Raw genomic sequence first — 21,491 nt, 5'->3', positions numbered from 1 at the left:
CAAACCCTGTCCAACCTGACATTGGACACTTCCAGGGATGGGGCAGCCACAGCTTCTCTGGGCAACCTGTGCCAGGGCCTCACCACCCTCTCAGGAAACGATTTCTTCCTAACATATAATAGATATACTATGATATATATAGAAAAATATATAACATTTAACAGAGGACAATATAATAATATATTAAATATAAATTATGTTATAATAAATTTTGCATTAAAAATATGTTTGCAGGGTTTATTCTTCCAGTTTTGTGGTCTGGCTCAACCCATGGCCATCCAAAGGTTTGGGGTGGTGTAAAGGGAGGAACAGCCACCAGTCTAGTGGAACAGCTTTGGTAAATATTATGGTGATTATGATGATTTAATTATGTCCTTTGCAGGGTTGATTTGCTCAACACCCTTCTTGTGTTTGAATCCCACAAGGATTGGGGACAAAAGGATTTCTGTGGTCTCCTGGAAGGGACCTTAAAGATCACCTCCTTCCACCCCCTGGCCTGGGCAGGGACACCTTCCACTATCCCAGGTTGCTCAGAGCCCAATTTCAAGGATCATTACATGAAGTGCATTAGAAACAAGCTCCCACCATCCAGGCAACATCCTGTCCTTGCCAAGAGTCCAAATTCCATCTCCCAGCTGTGGAGCTGCTCTCCTGACCTTCAGCTCACCCCTCCTGGCTGTACAAGCGTCCTGGGATGAATGTAAAGGATGGTGGTTGTCTGGAAGCTGAATCCTGGCCAAGAATTGTGTGTTCTGCAGTGAAGGGTAGGAAGGAAGGTGAGAAAGACACAGCTGGAAGTGGTGAAGATCCTTCTGGGTGAGAGCCAAGAGCAGGACAACACAGAGCTACTCCTCAGTGGCTTGGCCAGGGTAGTGCCACTGCCTGAGGTGTCCTAAAGGAGACAGAGATTCTGTGGGTGCAGCAAAAAGTGGGAAAGTCATGTCCACTGGATAAATACAACAGATGCTGAGGGTAAATGAATCCATGGACTCCTTGGAGATGTAGTCACTGAAGAAGGAGCTCCTCGTGCAGCCCAGGATCATTGTGATATTCTCAAAGAGATCCTCTGTAGAAAAAGCCAGAGCTTCAGCACAGTCATAGGAACAAGGAAGCCAAAAATATCCCCAGCACAGCCTTGGGTTTGAAAAGGAGCCCTGTGAAAAGTGAGGCGACTTGTTAAAAGGAAATTAGAGCCACGGCTGGGTGAAATGTTTGCAAGCAGCAGAGATATTGTTTAAAGACACCACATTAGAGGCTCAGAGAAGATACTTCAAGTGTATCAAAAAAGACTTTAAAAAGACCAGAAGAAAGCTACTGTAATTAAAGATCAGAGCGAAGGAGGCTATTACAAGGAAGAAGACTTCGTGTTCAAACACGGAGAAAATAGAGAGCACACATTCTATTAAAAGGTAAGACTAAAAGATTTGAAGAACTGCTTTCTAAGAGAACGAACAAATTATCAATCCTTTTCTAAACAGGAGTGGATTAAGCAGTGTGTGGGGAGGGTGATGGGCAAGAGAGAAGCAGGGTGTAAAATGAGTAACTTCTGATCCACAGGCCACTGTGTATGGATCGAGGAGCACCAAAGGAACTTGAAGTGCCTGTGCAGAGGAAATTGCTTGTAATTATAACAGAGAACAGAAATGGCAAGTGCCTGATGCTGGTGATGGGTCCTTATGGGTTTTGGAGGCTGAAGAATCAACAAAGCTACCAGAGCTCTTCACCAGCATCAAGGACATTAATCTGGTTATGAGTGTGCATGACCCTACCAAAAAACTAAGTAAAACAAGCTGCCATGGGCATGAGATGGTATAAGAAGTAGTCCAGGCACTAGAACATGTTGCTCTGAGAAGCTGCAGCTGCTCCATCCCTGGAAATGTCCAAGGCCAGGTTGGATGGGGCTTGGAGCAACCTGGGATGGTGGAAAGTGTCCCTGGCCATGGCAGAGGCTGGAAAGAGATGAGTTTTAAGGTTCCTTCCAACTTAAACCATTCTAGGATTCTGTGATTTGAGGGGAGGCATCCAAAGGTCCCTTCCCTTCAAAACCATTTATAATTCTGGGCTTGTTTTCCATATCATGGTGCCCCTGCACCTTGAAGGATACAGGGAGGGAGGGATGTCTGCAGACTGACAAGTGCTGTAAGGAGATGAGCAGAGAACGATGATGATCTCACAGTACAAGATCCAGGATCTGAGGAAACACCTCAGATCTGCAGGTTCACCACAAGCCAAGAGCACGTTCTGAGGAAGCACCATGGGCCATTTGCCTCAGTCTCCAATTTTTCTACAAGTGTTTGTGGGTGGCTTCATCAGAAAGGAGAAACTCCTCAGCGGAGTCCACGCTGTGCTGCCTGGGGGGAGACTGCAGGAGATCCAGACACAAAAATACCATTGCAAGGCTTGACTCAGCCTTTGTATAACCTGGAATATAAGGCAAATAGTGAGATCAGTCCTTCCTCCAGCCTCCAGTGACACTTGCACGCCTTAGCAAACGTTTTGTCTGCTGACACTTTCCGGTAGGTGAAGTGAAGATCAGTAAAAGTCTCCAAGATGGAAGCTCAAGGTGGATAATGGGAAAAACTGCTGCCAGTGCTCTGAAACCTCCTCCCTTCCTCATGTGCTTTTTTTAAGGGGCAGAGCACTCTGTTTTCATCCAGAGGGTTGGGAAGGGCAGAGGGAGGAGGAGAAGGAGGAGGAGGAGAAGGAGAAGGAGGAGAAATGGTGGTTTTGCAGCAGTGGTTATTCTCTCTAGTGACAAGCTGTATTTGTCTTTGGGGAAAGGTGACTATCGAGCGCCTTCGTGACATCAAGATTGATCTTGGAATGTTTAAAATGATAGGAGAAATGCATTTCCCATTGACTTCTCTGGGAGCAGCTTGCACAGTTCTGCAAGCAGATGGCATGATGTATATTAAATTATCACTTATGTCGGGGGGCTTATTTTAAGGATGGAAGTGTCGTCTCTTGGTATTTGTGCCAGAACTGCTCATCCCCAAATCAGGAGTTTTGTATCCTTCCAGCCGTCCTGGAAAATATTTGAAGGAACATGCCCTTCCCAAAGAGAGGTAAAAACTGCTTCTTGTTCTTCTGTTATAATCTTTTAATGGAAAGGAAAAGCAATTTGAAAAGTCTCCTTTATGAAAGAAAAGTCCGTATCAGTGTAAACTGAACTAAAGGCAAATGTCTCCCAGACTTCATTGTAAATCTGCTCCACTGGGGTGAAGGTTCACACTGACAACATGAAATAAGTAGTGCAAACATGACCAAGAAGTCTAAAGCAAATGCTGACTCATCAACAATATTTATAACCTCCCTCACTCAGAATAGAATATACCAAGGGACTGCAATTACTGAGATATGACAAATGTTGAATTTTTAATGACACAGCTGGAGGACACTTCCTCGTCCAAGAATGTTGCTGCTGAAAGTCAGAACCTTTGTTTAATCTGTGTTTCATCTGTGTCCATAACTGTGAGTTATGCTCTGTCTGCTTTGTCCATAAAAAATATTGCTACTGACTACCAAAAAAAGTTATTCTGGGTTTCACAGTTCTCCAGGTCCCATTTTTCCCTGTTCTACTCCTCTCCCTAATCTGGTTTTATAATAGACTACTCCTCTGTGTCGCTCCCAATGCTCTTACATCCCTTTTGGTGCCTTACACCTTGCAATTGTCAAAACACTCTTGTGTGGATGATCTGCACTTCAAGCCTCTCCAGGCCACTGTTCCTAAACCAGCCTCGTAATTCTACCCCATCACCATGAAAAAAATAAATTCAACAAACAACACCTGCCCTGGGCTCGTTATGGAATTCACAGAACCAGAATTGTTAGAGTTGGAAGGAACCATGGGCAGGGACACCTTCCACTAGACCAGGTTGCTCAGAGCTTCGCTGTGGGATGTTCTGTCTCATTTGGAATGTCAGTTCCTGGGGGGCAGAGGAGGTGACAGAGTCCCACTGAGTCCCCTGGGACTAAAATGTCTTCATACCAACAGAATTTCAATCCCTAAGTAACTCTGATAATTGGAAGTGTCCAAGGCCAGGATGGACAGGGCTTGGAGCAACCTGGGATAGTGGAAGATGCTCCTGCCCATGGCAGGGGGTGGAACTGGATGACATTTAAGGTCCCTTCCAACCCAAACCATTCTGTGATTCCATGATCCTTCCTGTACACACTGCACAGCAACATCCTGCATAGCAATCCCAATAAAGAATGGAATCAAAAGTCAGTTCATCTCATGGATGATTAAAGGTAATTTAATGGGCAGTCAGATATATTTTACATATGCTGTTAATTTATTTTCTTCCAAACAGAATATTACCTGGCATTTAATTTCCCTCAAGCATCCAGATGCTGTCAGGAAATGTCCTGATATTTTTGTCTAAAGCCAAGAAGCATTTCAGGTGTCTCTTAATCCACTTTATTACGATTTTTCCAATGAAACCATCTCAAACACAAAACCTTTCCATTTACATCAGCACCTGAGTGCATTTTGCCAAGCAGTGACAGGCCGTGCTGCAGATCTATCCCCAGAAGAGCTTTCTGTGTTGCTATTCAATAATCCCTGTTATTGCCGGATACCACAGCAAAACCAAGATACCAGTGGTCAAAGCCTTAAAAACTCTCCTTGCTTTTAATGAAATACTTGTTATATTTTATTTATTTTTTTTTTTAACGCGGGGAGACGAGGAAACAGCTGACGTTTCATAAAGCCCATCCTCTTGGAGAACAGTAAATGCCTCGTTCGTGGGATGTGCTGTTGCAGTGGAGGAAGGAGCCCACGAGAGGGCTCAGGGAAGCAGCCCTGGACCAGCAGCCCTGGGAAAAGCGGGGCCTTGCGGGAAAGCTCCTCTCCTCAATCACATTCACCTTAAAACATCTCACCCCGGGCAAGCCAATAAACAAGCAGCCCGAACAACGGCAGCTTTTATTACCACGGCTAGTACCACGCATGTATTTTTAATCTTTTGCCTGTGTATTCCTTCGAAACTTTATTAATTCCGGGGAATGCTGCTGCAGGGAATATACGAGGGCACTTAGGGCTGATGAAGCTCCCTCTCGGTTTTATGGTGTTGGCACAGCGGGCTCTGCTGAGCATCATCCACATGAGCACATTTATAAAAAGCTTATTACACCACACAGCACAAGAATTGCTGGGTCTTTTTTCTTTTTATTTTATTTTTTTCCCCAAAACCAGCACCATTAAATCTGATTATTTCCTTTAGAGGGGCAGCGTAAACAACTCTGTCATTTGTTTTTGTAAAGTCAGCAGTGCCACTGAGGAGGCCAAGGCACTTCAAGGCATTGAAACACCAGCAGCAGAGCTTGGTTGTGGTGCATTAATTTCCCACCAAAAATGTAGTAGACTCCATTATCTTATTTTTTAATAATTTTTTTTCGTTATGGGAGATTGTAAAAGAAATCTGGTTATACACCCTTTCCTTGTTTTTCCTCCTACATCTCCCCAAGTACTTCCAGCAGACCAGTTGCCTTGTTGAATTGTTACTCCAGAGTAACAGTTTACATGTTTTCATGCTTATTTCGTCACTAATCTATCACTAATTTAGTGAAATAAATGAAAAAATAAATACAAATTAAATTAAATACATAAAAATAATGAAATAAATGAAATAACATTTAAATAATTGAAAGTCATTAATGTACTTTAGCCACTTGTTTGGATTTATGTGAATGGACTTCAGATTTCCAGGGATTTGGAAAGATTTAAAAAAGACAAAAAATTTTAGCAAAGAGGGATTTGGGGTTCAAGGATTCTTAGTAAAGGAGGGAATAAATCTTGAGACTATGAGATCAGTAAGGAAAACCTGGAGTAGGGAATGTAAAAATACTACTTGGGATGGGGAATGTGAAGGATATTGTGCTAAAGAATCGATTTATTTTGGAACCTTTAGTCAAAATCCAGTATGATAAATATTTTTATGGGATTGAAACTTGCTTTAAAATTCTTCTATTTTTTCCTGGGTAAATAAAGGACAAAAAGTTCACAAAGTTTACCCTGCAAAATGAGAGTTCAGGGTGATAAAAGTATAGAAATCCCAAAATGAACTGAGCAGAAAATCTTGACTGAGAATTTTTTTTTACCAAAATTACAGTTTTACCAAGAGTTGTGTCACGATGGCCTCCAACTGGTCAATTCTGTACCAAAATTTCAGACTTTAGGCAAGAATGATTCTAATGAGCATCTGACTGATGGTGCAGCACTGACCACTTGATGTGCCCAGGGATTTGCCCTCTCCTGAACTGGAGTCTGACCTATGGAGTATTTTGGACCACAGTGGGAAATCTTGATTTAAAAGCTCCAGGGCTGAGCCTCAGCTGCTGGGAACTTCTCTTAATTCCAGGGAATTCATGAAGTTGTGATCTACAGATCTGCAGACCAACCCTAGGACTACAAATGGTTTGGATTGGAGGGGACCTTTGGATGTCTCCACTCGAACCACGGAATCCCAGAAGGATTTGAGTTGGAAGGGAACTTAAAGACCAAATAATTCCAACCCCTGCCATGGGTAGGGACACCTCCCACTATCCCAGGTTGCTCCAAGCCTTGTCCAACCTTGCCTTGGACACTTCCAGGGATAGGGCAGCCACAACCTGGGACTGGTGATAACGCTGTACCTTGAGCTGCAGTGAAGGAAAGAGAGAGCCAAAGGTTGGCTCTGCTCTGCTGCATTAGCACTTTTCCCACACAATTGCTGCAGTGCAATGGAAAAATAAAGATGCTTTGTGAAGAGGCCTCTTGTATCCTGCATTTTCTCCTTCTCCCTGGCATGAACAGTGGTCTGTGTTCTATAAAAATCACCCTCTGTTTTTGCCATCCCTCTGTAAATCCCAAATCACTGCGTTATTCTGAGGTGCAGTGCTGATGGCTCCCCTACGTCAGCTCCATTTTTAGTGTAATTTATGGAGCTTAATCTGCACCTCAGTGCTCATGCAGATCCCAAATGGAAGGCGGATGAGTGACTGATTAATCTTCCCGCCTCTCTAGAAACCGTCTCACATCGATTGCTTTACTGTGTTATCATCCCTGCCGTCCTTCCAGGGGAACAGTTACAGCTGTTGATACACGAATCCAGGGCTCCTGCTTCCAGAAAGAATTGGGGAGCTTGAAGTCTCCAGTTCCCTTGATTGAAAACCCTTAGAAACAGATCATGGCCTTCTTGCTGAAACTGGGGAACCAGCAGGTTTGTCCTGATGAAAATTCAGGCTTTTTTTCAGAGATGTCCTTACCTGACCAGTCACACAGTGGGATTGCAATGAGTGTTTGGACAACACTCTCAGGGACAGGGTGGGATTGTTGGGGTGTCCTGTGCAGGGCCAGGAATTGGACTCAGTGATCCCTGTGGATTCCTTTAAACTCAGAGTATTCTATGATTCCTTATTTTTATCCATTTTTACCAATTATGGAGAAGAACATGGAAAATGATTTTTAGCTGCCATCAGCTGCAGGAGCAATGGCAGCAAAGACAAGGGACTGGAACAAGTCTATCTTAGTGATTTAAATAGTGCCAAGGACTAGGCACAGAACACAAATTTTCTATATATCTGCCATAATCACCTCTTATTTATTACCATACATTGGTAATAAACTCTTTAGGAGTCTTGGGAGTCTCACCAATGAACTTCTGAGGCTGAAGGTCTAACATTGCCCTTGGACAGGTGAAGGTCAATCCAAGAAATCAGATGGCATCGACACTTGCTTGGTCTGAGCAGCACCAGAATGCTGTTCCTTATTCACATCTTCATCTAAGCAGGAAAAAAAAAAAAAATCAGGAAATACGTCACTTGAAGACCTGGGGAGGGTCCAGAGATGTGCAATGACTCAAGGGAATTAGAAAATAGACTTGACTGTGATGAACTCCCAGAGTCCTGTTTATCATGCCTTGAGGGATGACTGCAGCCTACAGTAGTAAGTCTGGATAACAAAACCTGGATAAAAGCAATCTCTTCATTGTAGGGAAGATAAGCTAAGCTGTGACGGTTGGGAGCCGAAGCCAACCTAAAAATAAGGTGCATATTTGTAACAGTAATCAAGCACTGAATAATCCACTAAAGCCTGTGGAGGATCTTCTTTCACTGCATGTTTTCAGATAAAAAAAAAGAGACGGCTTTTGCAGGAGATGCAGAGGGAAGCACAAACCTGCCTTTCCAATCCGTGGATTACCACGGAGATGGTCACACAGGGCTTTATCAGTTTCAAGATACGGCAGGTTTTGTTACGTGGGGAAAAGGCTTCCACCCCAAAGCACAAGGACTAGGAAATTTAACTGGGATGGATTAAGGGCAGGAAATGGCAGGTCCTGGAAAAAAAATGGTGTATATTTTGAGCAAGTTCCTAGGACTGGATGGGTAGGAATTTGTGTAAAGCCTTGGTTGAAAGGAGACAGGTAAGCCCACATCCCTTTTCTTCCCTCTCTCTCTCTCTCTCTCTCTTCTCCTTTCCCATCTTCATGCTGGTTTCCCAAAGATTTTTAGCATATGCCATAAAACTGCTGTGCTGGGAATACTGTGATAATTACATGGGAAGGCAAGCACAGTGTAGGTGCCTGAATCCAGGCTTTTTATACTTCAATCTACATGTTGGTACATAGAAAGTCTATGTGAAGCAGAAATAAAAAAAAAAAAATTATGTTTTACTGCTTGCTTGGACAGATAAATCCATATCAAGGACACTTTAAATAAAGTTAAAATATGATTTTTGGAGTCTGCTCCCCCACCAGACCTCACCTTCTGGAACTAGAGGCGTGGATATCCCACACTTTTCCTGAAATACAAGTGGGATTTATCTAATTTAAACAGCATTGTGTTACCATGGAGCCAGCAAGCACTAAGTCCTTGTGAAAATCAGCAGTTTTTATTTGTTAAGTGGCACGATGGCTTATTGCTGTTTAATACTTGGAATTCAGTTATCAGGCAGGCACACAGCGTGTGAAGTGCCACACAAACAGGGAGTGCCAGCCTCTTTCTTGCCCATAATACCTGGAATTTTACAGCATCAGCAACCCCAGTGTCACTGCTCTACCCGCTGCTTTGGACTGCAATTCCCCTGCCCTGCTCTGCTGTTTTCAGCCTCACACGTGAAGCAGCTCAATGTGATGGGTGACAAAGCACTTTTTTCCAGAAGAATTAATGTGCTGGAAAAGACACCTATGATTTAAAGGATAAACACACAAGGACAGCACGTGGATGATCATTGGAGTGGAGGAAAGGCTGGATTTTCAGCACATCAGGGCTCTGGAAGGTCTCAGCCACTTCATCTGCCGGGCTGAGCAGCCAAAGATGAGTATGTTTTTCTGCCCTTCACCTCTGCCTGACCTCCATTCACGCAGAGGAGATGGCAGTGAAAACATAACTGGTCACAAAGAGGCAGAGGATGCTCACAGGAAAAAATTCAGGCTCACAGGTAGAGACATTAACTCTCAGGGGAAAAGTCCATTGCCACCCATCACGACATTATTAGCAGGTATATGTGGTGGAAGACAAGAGTTGGTCAGTATAAAACCAGTGGACCTCTTCATCTTTAGTGATTTCTTACAAAGAAAGAGCTGGGAAATGACAGTGACCCTAATGAGAGAGCAGACAATTAGGTGAACACGCCTTAAATAAAATTCACACTCTGTTAATTGAGCATTTCTGGTTCTTACTAACTTGTACTGTCAAAATATCACAGTTATTTATCACATATTCACTCATTATTCAATAGATTTTCTTCAGGTTATTACAAGACTGTTTTGAGGTCACCTGAGGTCCTCTCTAGTCCTGATCTCGATGATTCTAACTATCCAAATTTAACAAATCTTAAAAAACTGACTGCAATCTTGGGACTACACGTGGTGTTGTGCACCTCTCAAGCACAGAACATTGAATCTCAAAGCAGAGGTGGGACAGTTTGTCTCTCAAGTTCCCAGCTGGATTTTTAATTTTGAGGAAAGCTTGACTAGTAAAAGATGAATTTCCTGCTTCTCTAGGAGCACCTGGGAATTCTCAATATTGCTACAAATACCCAACACCTTTATAAATGTGAATTAAATTGTAGGCCTCAAGTGTATTATATCCAGGTAAAACCCAGCTTGATTAAGAGGAAGAAGGAACTGCATCCATCATGGACCATTTCTTGAGAGAATTATCTGACTTTCCTCTCAGATTAGGTATTAGTCTGTTGTTTTATCATCTTCTATCAATTCAGCCAACAACCCAACTTTTTCAAAACCCTCCAGATGAATTTTGCAATGAATTTCTATCCTGTCCTTTGTATAGCCCAGTGGAAGGTGAGCCTGCCCATAGCAGGGGATTGGAATGAGATGAGTTTAAGATCCTTTTCAATCCAAACCACTCTGCGATTATATGAATATGTGCTGTATTATCCCCAAAACACGGTCGATATTTCCCACAAGCACTTTTACTCCATTCACTTTTTGTTTCTGTATTTTTATTGCAAACACAGGTGCACACACTTCTCCCTGGAGATTCATGTTACTTGGAGCATCTTCATGCAAAAAGTACTCAGCAAGATTGGGATAATCCAGTACATTGGCTAAACGTAACATAGGAGAATGCTGTGTAAATAGACAACAGAAAAGCCGTAGAAAAAACCCCCATATATAATTGGGGGTTGGAGCGAGATGAGTTTTAAGGTCCCTTCCAACCCAAACCGTTCTGTGATTCTGATTACGCCGTACAATAAAGCACATTAGTGAACGAAGAGCCTGCGTAGCGTGTTTTCCTGAATATATTTGCACAAACACTCCTAAAACCGGGAGCACGGACAAGACAGAGGGTGAATGTGACACAGATGAGGGCGAGGTGAACGGGACGTGAATACCCCACTGGGGGCATGCAGACAAAAAAACCTTCCCAAGGCTGCAAATTAATACCGGGAACAACCGTGTACGACTCCATAAAAAGGAGCACTGCACACAGGTTGTTTGTGGGGACGGTGCAATGGGATATTTCGGGATAAAGGGTCACGGAGGACACGGACAAAGGGGGGGGTTGCCCGTGAGGGAGCGGGGCGGGCGCGTTTCTCGCCGCCGCCCAGCAGGGGGCGCTCACCCCCCGCCCCTCCCTCCCCGGGGCTCCCCCTGAGCGGGCGATGCCTCCGCGCCGCTTCCTCCTCCTCCTCCTCCCGCTCGCCCGCGCCCTCCGCGGCTCCGCCTTCGCCATGGGCGACTCGGCCTCCCGCCTGCCGCAGGAGGGCGAAGCGCTGCCCGGCAGGACGCAGCGCATGGCGGTGGCAGGTAAGGTCAGACCGCCCTCCCTTTCCCGCCCCGTTGCCGCCTCGCCGCCTCAGCCCCCGCGGCCCCCCGAGCCCCGCGCCGCGCGCGTGCGCGGTGCCCTCGCGGAGGGGGCGGGGCCGCTGCTGCGCGTGCGCGCTGAGGGGCGGGGGGGGCGAACATGGCGGAGGGGGCGCGTCCCGTGAGGGGGTGACGGGGAGAGGAGGCGGGGGGGGGATTAAATGTCCTTTGGGAAGGCGTTTGCGGCGTGGTTTGTTCGCGTGGTGACGTGATTCTTTTGTGTCGTAAGAGTTAGGAGTGTGTGGGTTGCTGGAGCGGACAGCGAGCGCTGTCCTTGGAGGTGCTCAGGAAGCTGCGGCTGCCCCTGGATCCCTGGAAGTGTCCAAGGCCAGGTTGGACGGGGCTTGGAGCAGCCTGGGATAGCGGAAGGTGTCCCTGCCCATGGCAGGGGGGTTGGAACTGGATGAGCTTTAATGTCCCTTCCCACGCAAACCACGCTGTGATTCTACTCTATGATTTCTCTTGAAATACTGAATTTTCTGTTTAATTTTTACTGAGGGCAGTGTTATAAGTAAAATGAAGCTGAGTTGAAATAGAGTAATAAAATTTATTGAAGATTTACAGAAAATGCAAATAAGCAAACCAGCATGCTGGGCGGCCGGGGAGACTCCTGCTCCCCTCACAGCCCAAAAGCTCAGTAGGCAAAACCAGTAACTTTTATTCCCTTATCAGTTCCCCTCCCATAGTTACTTGTTCTCCTTCTGTTGGATCTGAGTTTGCAGGTCTGGTTCTGGTTGGTTTCTTTGCGAGTCCGTTTTAGTTGCCAGGTGCTTTCCTGTGCATAGTTTCAATCAGTCCTCAGACCTTGAGGCCCAGTGTGCAGGCATCTCCAGATGTCCATCTTGGATACTCTGTATCGTTTCAGTTCCTGACTCTTCGGTCCTTGTCCTTCTTTCCTTTACTTTATGCGTGTTGTGAGACAATAAGCTTTTTATAAAAGTAAGATACAAAATACTTATTCAGTAAAACACAATAATTTGTCTTTCCAGCTTAAGAATTGCAAGCTGCGTGACTATTAGCTTAACCATTCTGTAACTTACAGTCTCCCAATCTTAACAGAACATTGATTATAATAACATATATATGTATATAAGAATATAACATGCACTACAATTTAATGAGTAAACTACTACTACTAATTTGATGAGTAAATTTAACTACTACTACTTACTACAGCAGCAATAGTCCTGTTGAAGGTTTTAAACGGATTTCCCTACCCCTTACTTTTACTACTAAATAAAATGAATACCTAAAAATAATTCTTGAACATAGAGTGGATCTTCTACGGACGTTCTAGGAAGGAATTCTCGCCTGTGAGGGTGGGGAGGGGCTGGGATGGAATTCCCAGAGAAACTGTAGCTGCCCCTGGATCCCTGGAAGTGTCCAAGGCCAGGTTGGATGGAGCAACCTGGGATGGTAGGAGGTGTCCCTGCCCATGGCAGGAGGTTGGAACGAGATGATCTTTCAGGTCCCTCCCAACCCAAACCATTCCGTGATTCTGTTTGCAAAGTATTTTAAAGTTCTTAATAATTCTTCCAGTGATTTTCCCTCGAGTAAATGGGTGCTGTCAGGTAAGCACAGTAACAACCCAGAATTAAGCAATTTTGCCTTCTGACAAAGCCCTCCCAGGAGCTGAAAGTGTTCCAAGGTGATTGTCATTGCCATTCTAAAGGAATTACAGTGGCACTGAGGTGCTCTAAGATGTGTCTTCAGTAGTTCTCCTACAAGGTGTTTATTGTACAAGGTGTTATTTATATGTATCTTTGCTCCAGGCTTCTGTAGACCCTAAAAAAGGGTGTGAACTTAGGGAACAAAAGGAATATTCAAACACATAAAGTATGTAAGTGCTGGTGGGAGGATGATAAATGGATGATGGCACAAACCCGGTGTCTGAGAACACAATAAAATCTTACATTTTATAGATATTTGGTAAAAAGCTGACTGTGGTGGCAAAATTAAAGGTAGCAGGAAGAAAGTTATGTCTGATGAGGAGAAAAAGGGCTCAAAGGAAGGGTGCAGGGATGGGGTTTATGTCTTTAGAGCAGTGAACTCCAGAGATCATACCAAGAGTAGCACATTGCCTGGATTAAAGCAGCACCTCGTGGATAAAAGCCTGGACAGAAGACACACTAAGCCCATTTCATGATCAGTGGCTCCACAGAGAGAATAATTTTTGTGGACCTGCACAAAAAACATCCTCATAAGGCCAAATATGAAATTTTTTTGGATCTTCTTCTATGGCTGAATATGGTATTATGTATTTAATAACAGCGTGGGCCTCTGGTAATCTGCAAAAGTTGAAATGAGATGCAAACTACTTTAGAAGAGAATGTTAACTTGAATTTTAGGCTGATGACCAACTGGACTATTGACTTTGCAGATCTTTGCCATTTTATAAAAGTCTGTTGTGAACTGAGAACCAAAACTGGAGCTGGTATTCCAGGTGAATTCTTACCAGTGCAGCCTAGAAGGGACGTTTTTTTTTTCCCCCCTTTCTTTGCCATCCCCACTCCTTGTGATGCAGCCCAGCCCAGTCCGCTGTGTTTTCACTGAGAACACCCTTAACCTGCTGTCCAGCAGCACCACAGCTCTCAGATCACCTGGTGCAGAACATGCTCTCCTCCTTGTTGACCTCCAGGAGGTTTCTGTTGGTTTTTCCAGCCTGGAGTTCTCCTTGGACAAACCTCTGCTGTTTGTCGTGTCTGTTTAACGTCGCCCTGAGATTTGCTGAGCGTGTTTTCTGTCCCATCAGTCGTGTTACTGTTGCAGATATCGAATGAAACTGGCCCAGCCTCAGCCCCCCCGGGGTGACCTGCTGCACACCAGACATCGGGAGATCGATCCCAGCCTCTGGAGGCCGATTTCCCTGCCGATTTCTGACGTGCCCCGTGCCTGGCAGGCTGTTCCTGCAGCCAGCACTTGGTCAGCTTTCACATGCAAATGCTGCAGGAGAAGGGTGTCAGAACCCTGCTAAAGCCCACACGTGTCACAGCCACTGCTGTGCCTTTTGGAAATAATTTCTAAGAGGACTTATTCCATGATTCTTTCCTGGGACTGAGGTGAAGCTGAGCCCCTCAACCCTCTTTTTGCCTTCATTAAAAATGGCTGTTACTGTAGCCCTTATCATCAGAGATCTCCCAAAATCACCACGATTTTCCTAGATACAGATTTTTCTGTATCATTATTTCCAGATCTGCCACAGTGTCCTGATGGCCCCACCAGCAAGCTTGCCTTGCAGCTCTGCAAAATCTCCACGTGGCTCCTTGGATTTAAACACATTTAGCTTCCATCACCCATTTCTCCTCACATTGTTTGCTGCTTTGCTTTCTGACTCTACCAGTGCCTGGAGAGCTTTTGGAGCAGTCTTTGTTTGTGAAGACTTAGGCAAAAGAGCTTTTGAGTACTTCAGTCCTTTTCTGTAACAGCTTCGAGCCTGTGTTCTCTGCTCACCAATACACCCACATTTCCTCTGAGCTGCTTTTTACTCCTGTCATTTTTGTGGAATTGTTTTTCATTGTCATTTCTGTCCTGAGCGAGTCTGAACTGCAGCTTTGACCTCTCTGATATTGTGCCCAGGCAATGCTGAATAACAAATGCTTTTTTTATGCCTCCTGGGCTGTTGTTTCTCCTTCCTGTGTGTTCTCTCTTTGCATTTTAGTCCATTGAGCATCTCAGTGTTTCTGATGAAGTTCCCAGTTTTTCGACAGGATATTTTGTTCCTTAGGTCTCGTAGAAAGTCAAAATTCAGAGCACCCTGAAGGGCCCTTTCTCCCTCTGGCACTTCTTGGAGGCTTTTACTAAGCAACTCACCCCCTCCTGAGGGGCAGCTCCAATTTCTGCTCTCTGTGACCAGGGACAGGACCTGAGGGAACAGCTGGAGCTGCTGCCAGGGGAGGGTCAGGTTGGATATCAGGAGAAGGTTCTTCCCCCAGAGGGTGGTTGGGCACTGAACAGGCTCCCCAGGGCAGTGGGCACAACCCCAAGGCTGCCAGAGCTCAAGGAGTGTTTGGAGAACACTCTCAGGGACAGAGTGGGATTGTTGGGGTGTCTGTGCAGGGCACAGAGGTTGGACTGATGACCCTTCTGAGTCCCTTCCCACTCAGGGTATTCATTCTGTGATTCCATGATAATTCCCTAGATAAGCCAGAGCTCTGACAAGTTGAAAATGTTGAATGTCTTGGTTACCTTTCCAGCCTGCCTTTGGATCCTGATCTCTGTTGTCCTGTGGTTACTGACAGGACGTCAGTCTCCCTCTGGAGCTCTGTGATATCAAGGAATGCATTTCAGCAGAGTGCAGTTCCCAGTCCTGTCCTTTGGTGCTAGGAAGGATGATTCCTACATAACCTGTCCTGATCCAGGACGTGCTGAAGTTGTGTGTGCTGTGCCAGCTCTCTGATTCTTGTCACATCACAGGTCTGTGACCACCCTTGGGCATCCCAGTCTTCCTAGTGAGCCAAACTCTGCCTTAGTGTGCAGACACTTGAGGAAAACATCTGGCAGACCTTTTTTAAGTAGTAAGTGATCCCAATCCAGGGACTTGAGGTGTCTATCCTCTTCATCTTCAGCGGTGTTGAGAGCCTGTTACTTTTTTCGGAGCTCTTTCCCTGGTGCTGCAGTGCCTGAGTCTGCCAGGGCAGAGCTCTCAAAGGAGAGGCTGCTGCCACTGCTGAAATCCCTGTGGAGAAGATCAGGCTCTTCCCACAGCCTGAGACCACTCTCAGGAGCTGGACCTGGAGAGAGATTGAAGTACCAGAGGTGTTAGTGCTGCCTGGGTTAGCAGTAATGGAGGACCTAAGAAAGTCATGCAGTTAAACCTGAATATTCCACAGATTTCTGTGAAGTGACTGAAGCAGTTTGTGATATAAATGTTTCTGCTTGTAGAACTCGGTTAAATTAGGACAAACTACTATGCAGAAGCTGAAAGCAACACAAACATTAGTAAACTTCAATTGCTCTTTTAATAAACAAGTTGAATTTATCTGATCTCGTCCAAATTTCATAATCTGGGACTCAGAGTTCGTTGTGCTGTCCTCATTCCTCCAGTAGAGCTGCTGCATTTATTTTTGAAAATTATCTCTTGTATATTTTTATCTAATGGTGCCATATGATGTTGTGCTTTGAAGACACATATTATTTATTGCTCCTACCTTTCTGGTATAACTCAACTTCTCAAGATTAATTTTAGTTATGTTGCTGCTGAAACATTGGCTGTGTTTTCTGAGTGAGTATTTATTGCTTACACTATTTAATGGGCTATTTTATTTTATGGTGGTGGTAGCAGCTCCCAGTCAAGGAGCCCTGTGAATGTTGAGTTTGAATGACATTATTTATATACATATATAAACACATATAAATATATACTCATACACACTTTTTTCCTGCTAAATATCCTGAGAGTGTGTAGTAAATTAAAAGAATGCTTTGCCTTCTGATCCCAATGAGTAGTGTCAGGAAATATCTTCTTACACATCTGTAGTGGGTTGACTTTGTTGAGGCAGACAAAGTCCAGCTCCTGGGGAGGCAGTCTTATGATTATTTAAACCTATTAAGCCTCTTGGCTTTGTGTCTAAAGATTAATTGAGCAATGATTACAAATGTGAAGGAGGTCACAGTGAACTTTAGTCTGACCTTCTGTATAAGAAAAGCACAACGTTTCTGTGAATTAATTCTCACTTGAGTCAGATCACACTCTTTGCAGAGAACATTGATTAAAAATGTCATTTGACAGAGGATCCACTGCAGAATTTCATAGATTGTTCCAACGTTTCATAACTCTCTGCATTTAAAAGGTGCCTATTTTGAATCATTTGATGTTTCAGCTTCCAGCTGTTGCAGGTTGGTCCAGTTTTCTTTGTGAAGATGAACAGTTTGGTGTTTGAAATACATTTAGATCATAATTAAACTGCTGGTTAGTCTGGTTTTTAAAGCAGTGAAAACTTCAACCAGACATAAGCCAAGCAAAGTGAATTCTTATTGTCAGCAGAAGACACATTTTCCAATAATTTATTAGTTTTTGTTTCTTTTCCTTAAATTCTCCTTACTTGATGTCTTCCTGACATTTGGAATAGCAGAAGTAGACACCAGATTTTCCTAGGGATAGTGCCAACTGCAGTCTAATTCCTGATCAGCATCTTCCTGTTGGTGTATCAAAGGATAACTAACATTTTAGGTTGAAGTGTTGCTCTGGTTTAAGTGACCATCTCCTTCATACCAAACTCAGTGATAGAGTGACTGATTCTCTTTTTACCTTTATGAATTGATCTGCATTTGCTTTGACAATTTAATTCCAAGTCTGTGTGTTTTCCATGAAATTCGTACACAGTGAATTTCAGTTCTCTGTGGAATTTGTGCTGCAACCGACCTGCTGGACTCAAGGAGAAGTTACAGTGGGCTGTGACTCTGTAAATCCTCCCAGCTGGAGCTGTGGTGGTTGCAGGAGTGTCCATCTTTTCTAGGATACTTCAGCAGTCAGAGAATTCCCTCAGGATCTTGCTGATCCTCCTCTGATTCATTGCAGGTGGGATACTCCATGTGGTCAGAATACATTTCTTCTTACACGTGTTCCAGTTTTCCCAGGCTGAGTGGAGGGGTAACAGGTTTTCTTTGGAAGTTTCTAGAGGATGTGGTGAAGGTTTCCATCAGAGATCACTTGTTCTTCCTTCACAGACACTTTTTGACATTGAATTAGTGCAGAACAGAAACAGGTATTTTATGGAACTGTTTTGCTCTTCCTGTTCTGTCCCTGCCTGCTGAAGTGGGGTTTGTTTATCTCAAGATACAGATCCATAGAATCATGGAAGGGTTTGGGTTGGAAGGGGCCTTAAAGCCCATCTCATTCCACCCCTGCACACCTTCCACTAGCCCAGGTTGCTCCAAGTTCTGTCCAACCTGGCCTTGGACACTTCCAGGGATGGGGCAGCCACAGCTTCTCTGGGAATTCATCCCAGCCCCTCCCCACCCTCACAGAGAAGAATTCCTTCCCAATCTCCCATCTGTCCCTGCCCTCTGGCACTGGGAAGCCATTCCCTGTGTCCTGTCCCTCTATCCCTTGTCCCCAGTCCCTCTCCAGCTCTCCTGGAGCCCCTTTAGGCTTTGGAAGAGGCTCCAAGGTCTCCCTGGATCCTTCTCTTCTCCAGGTGAACCCCCCCAGCTCTCCCAGCCTGGCTCCAGAGCAGAGGGGCTCCAGCCCTGGGAGCACCTCCGTGGTCTCCTCTGGACTGGCTCCAACTCCATGTCCATCTTGTAGACAGACTGAATTCCTCTCCAGCTGACTGTATATACACGAAGGATGCTGATTATTTCACAAATTATTTAAAAATGAGATTATTTTAGGTATCATAAGTCTTGTTGGAAGTAATTTGGGTAATTTCTAATGTTTCATTTGTTTGGAAATCTTTTGAAGCCGAACACAACATTCAGAAGGAGAAATGACTCTTGAAGTTGTTTTGCTTCTATGTCACTTGGCTTTAGTGGAATTTCTGTCCATGCTGGTCTTGTTTTACTGTTCTTAAAACACAGATATTATTGTGTTCAAACCAGTGGCTTGTGCTCTGCTACTTCCATTTGTCTCATCAAGCCCAACTGTCAAACCATGTTCACCACTAAACCACGTCCTCAAAATAAAGAATAAAATGAAAAATATTTATATCTATTTCCTTTAGCAAATAAAAAAGTTTGTAATCGTGGGCAAATATAAAACTGTTTCAGACATGAATTTAATGTCACTGTGTTTAGGCGTAAAATAGGGATTCTCAACTGAGGTTTTATCTCAGGACAAAACTCAAGGAGCTTTCTCAGTTTCTTCAAGTTTTCCACCACTTTATTTACTGATACAGTGCTTTACACAGCTGATTAACCATTTTAATTGAGCTTATATGAAAAAAATGAGATCTGACTTCCACTGAAGTGCAGCTCAGGAGTGTGTTGAGTAACGACGTCACATGTGGTTTAGCAATTTACCTTCCTAATTCAGAAGAGTTAATTGCTCATTCCTTCATTCTAAGAGACAATCTTTGCCTCAAACACACTCAAGCCATCAATTGCCATAAATTATTAATTTTCATTACATTTTTGCTGGGATGCCAAGGTTGAAAGCAGGAGGAAGCCCCTCAAGAACTTCTCAAATTTGTGGTCCCAACATCCAAGGTGAATTTCCTTGGGAAACCTGCCTGTGGGAACGTGCCACATATTTTTTTTGTACTTTGCCAGGTAATTATATTTACACACTAAACCCCTCGTTTTCCAGCCGAGTTTACAACTGTAAATATTGTTCTGTCATTGGAGAAACAGGATTTACCTTTAACCACCCTTTAAATGTACATTTGGGAAGGTGCTGAGAGGAGAAGCAAAGGTTAAATCAACATAAAGGGATTTTTTTTTTTTTGGGGTGTTGTTTGCATGTACTTTTTTTTTTTGCTCTTGGCAGCTGGAAAACAACACCCAAAAGGAAGTTTAATGTGCACACATGAGGCTGGAGAGATTAAAACCCCACAGGAAACGTGTTCACAGAGCTGCACATCCATGAAATGCTGCTCCCCATGGAAAAACCCCTGTGCTTCCATATCACTCCAATCCCAGTATAAAGGGAGGTGTCATTCATCACTAAACCCCTCACAAAATTAAAAAAAGGTGGAAAAAAAATCTGATTTTTGAGTCCTTGGGAGTTGCTGGTGGGCTGTTTAACATGCTGCTCACAGCCAGGGTGGGGGGGTGGTGTGGAGGAAGCTCTTCCCAGGGCTTCTCCTGGCAACAGCTCGGGTTGCTGGGAGACAGAATTGCCTAAATGGGGAGAAACTTCACCCAACTGGCAGCCTGTGAATGCAAATCAGGCTTGGGGGAGCCTCCTCGTGCTGATCCCGTAATTTCCCTCTCCGAAAGGGGAAAATGAAGCCGGAGGGTTTTTATTGAGGGGGTTGTGTGTGGATGCTGCTCTGAGGAATCGTTCAAAGTTGGGCAGTAAAAGTGGGTAATTATTCCTGGTGAAAGGTTGGTGGGATACGTGGATTGAGTAGCTTCTCGTTGCTGCTGTTTTGAGAAGGGATGTAATGTGTGAATTTCTCAGATTCGGGGTGTTAAACAAACCCATCAGCTCTGAGATGACACACAAGGTTATATTTACTCAGGTTATTGTTTTAACTAGAGAATATTTTATATGTTTCTCTGTGTGTCCAGGGATACACTGGAGTTCTTTGGCTGATTGTGTCCATTTATCCTTAGTGCAGGAATGACACTGTCTGGATATTTAGATATCATTGTGCCCTGGATCCCACGTGTGCCACTGTGACACTCCTTAGGTGAATGGATATCACAGGTAGAGACATTGGGGTTATTTTACCCAGTGTTTCTCCTTTCCACACCAGGTGGGAGAGTAAGGGACAAACCCCTTGTTCTGGCTTTCCACTGTCCCAGGAACAGAGCTGGGATCGAGCACTTGTCCAGCAGAAAAAGATTCACAGACACCTTGAAATCATTATTTGTCATTACTGATCATAGGATGAAGGAATGGTTTGGGTGGGAAGGGACCTTAAAGATCATCTGTGACCTTAAAGATCATCTCATTCCACCCACTGCTGTGAGCAGGGATACCTTCCACTAGCCCAGGTTGCTCCAAGTCTCGTCCAGCCTGGCCTTGGACACTTCCAGGGATCCAGGGGCAGCCACGACTTCTCTTGGAATTCCATCCCAGCCCCTTCCCACCCTCACAGGGAAGAACTCATTCCTAATCTCCCATCTCTCCCTGCCCTCTGGCAGTGGGAAGCCATTCCCTGTGTCCTGACCCTCCATCCCTTGTCCCCAGTCCCTCTCCAGCTCTCCTGGAGCCCCTTTAGACTCTGGAAGGGGCTCTCAGGTCTTCCTGGATCCTTCTCTTCTCCAGGTGAACCCTCCCAGCTTTCCCAGCCTTTCCTCATGGGAGAGATTTTCCCACTCTCTGACCATTTTTGTGTCCACAGCTGGATTTAACACAACATTCCATGGCCCTGTGACTTGGGTTTCAATTGTATATTAGTTTGATGTCGGTTAAAGCATCGACCAACATATCTGTCCCAGTCTTCCAGCTGGAATGGTTTTCCAGGAGGGAACTGCTTTGATTAGTTCTGATGTTCTTTTAGTTTTGAAGTCATTTCTGTTACAATTACTTGGACAGACGAGCTCAGTGCAATCCAGGTGTGGATTGAGAGC

At 44.5% G+C, this 21,491-nt stretch overlaps 1 protein-coding gene across 2 annotated transcripts in view; it reads left to right on the top strand.

Moving 5' to 3' along the window:
• The first annotated feature begins 11,098 nt into the window (after window positions 1–11,098).
• Window positions 11,099–21,491, top strand: part of MSRA (methionine sulfoxide reductase A) — a 246,367-nt gene continuing 235,974 nt past the window's right edge. For both annotated transcript variants that reach the window (XM_050314806.1, XM_050314804.1), the window contains exon 1: window positions 11,099–11,255. In XM_050314806.1, the coding sequence (XP_050170763.1) occupies window positions 11,111–11,255 (145 nt within the window). In that variant the 5' untranslated portion in view covers window positions 11,099–11,110. The remainder of the gene's footprint in view (window positions 11,256–21,491) is intronic.

This window comes from Myiozetetes cayanensis, unplaced genomic scaffold (assembly GCF_022539395.1).
Source record: "Myiozetetes cayanensis isolate MyiCay16 unplaced genomic scaffold, myiCay2020 scf2-11, whole genome shotgun sequence".
NCBI lineage: Eukaryota > Metazoa > Chordata > Aves > Passeriformes > Tyrannidae > Myiozetetes > Myiozetetes cayanensis.
The sequence above is the reverse complement of the archived record's forward strand: the minus strand, read 5'-3'. Positions and strand labels throughout refer to the sequence as shown.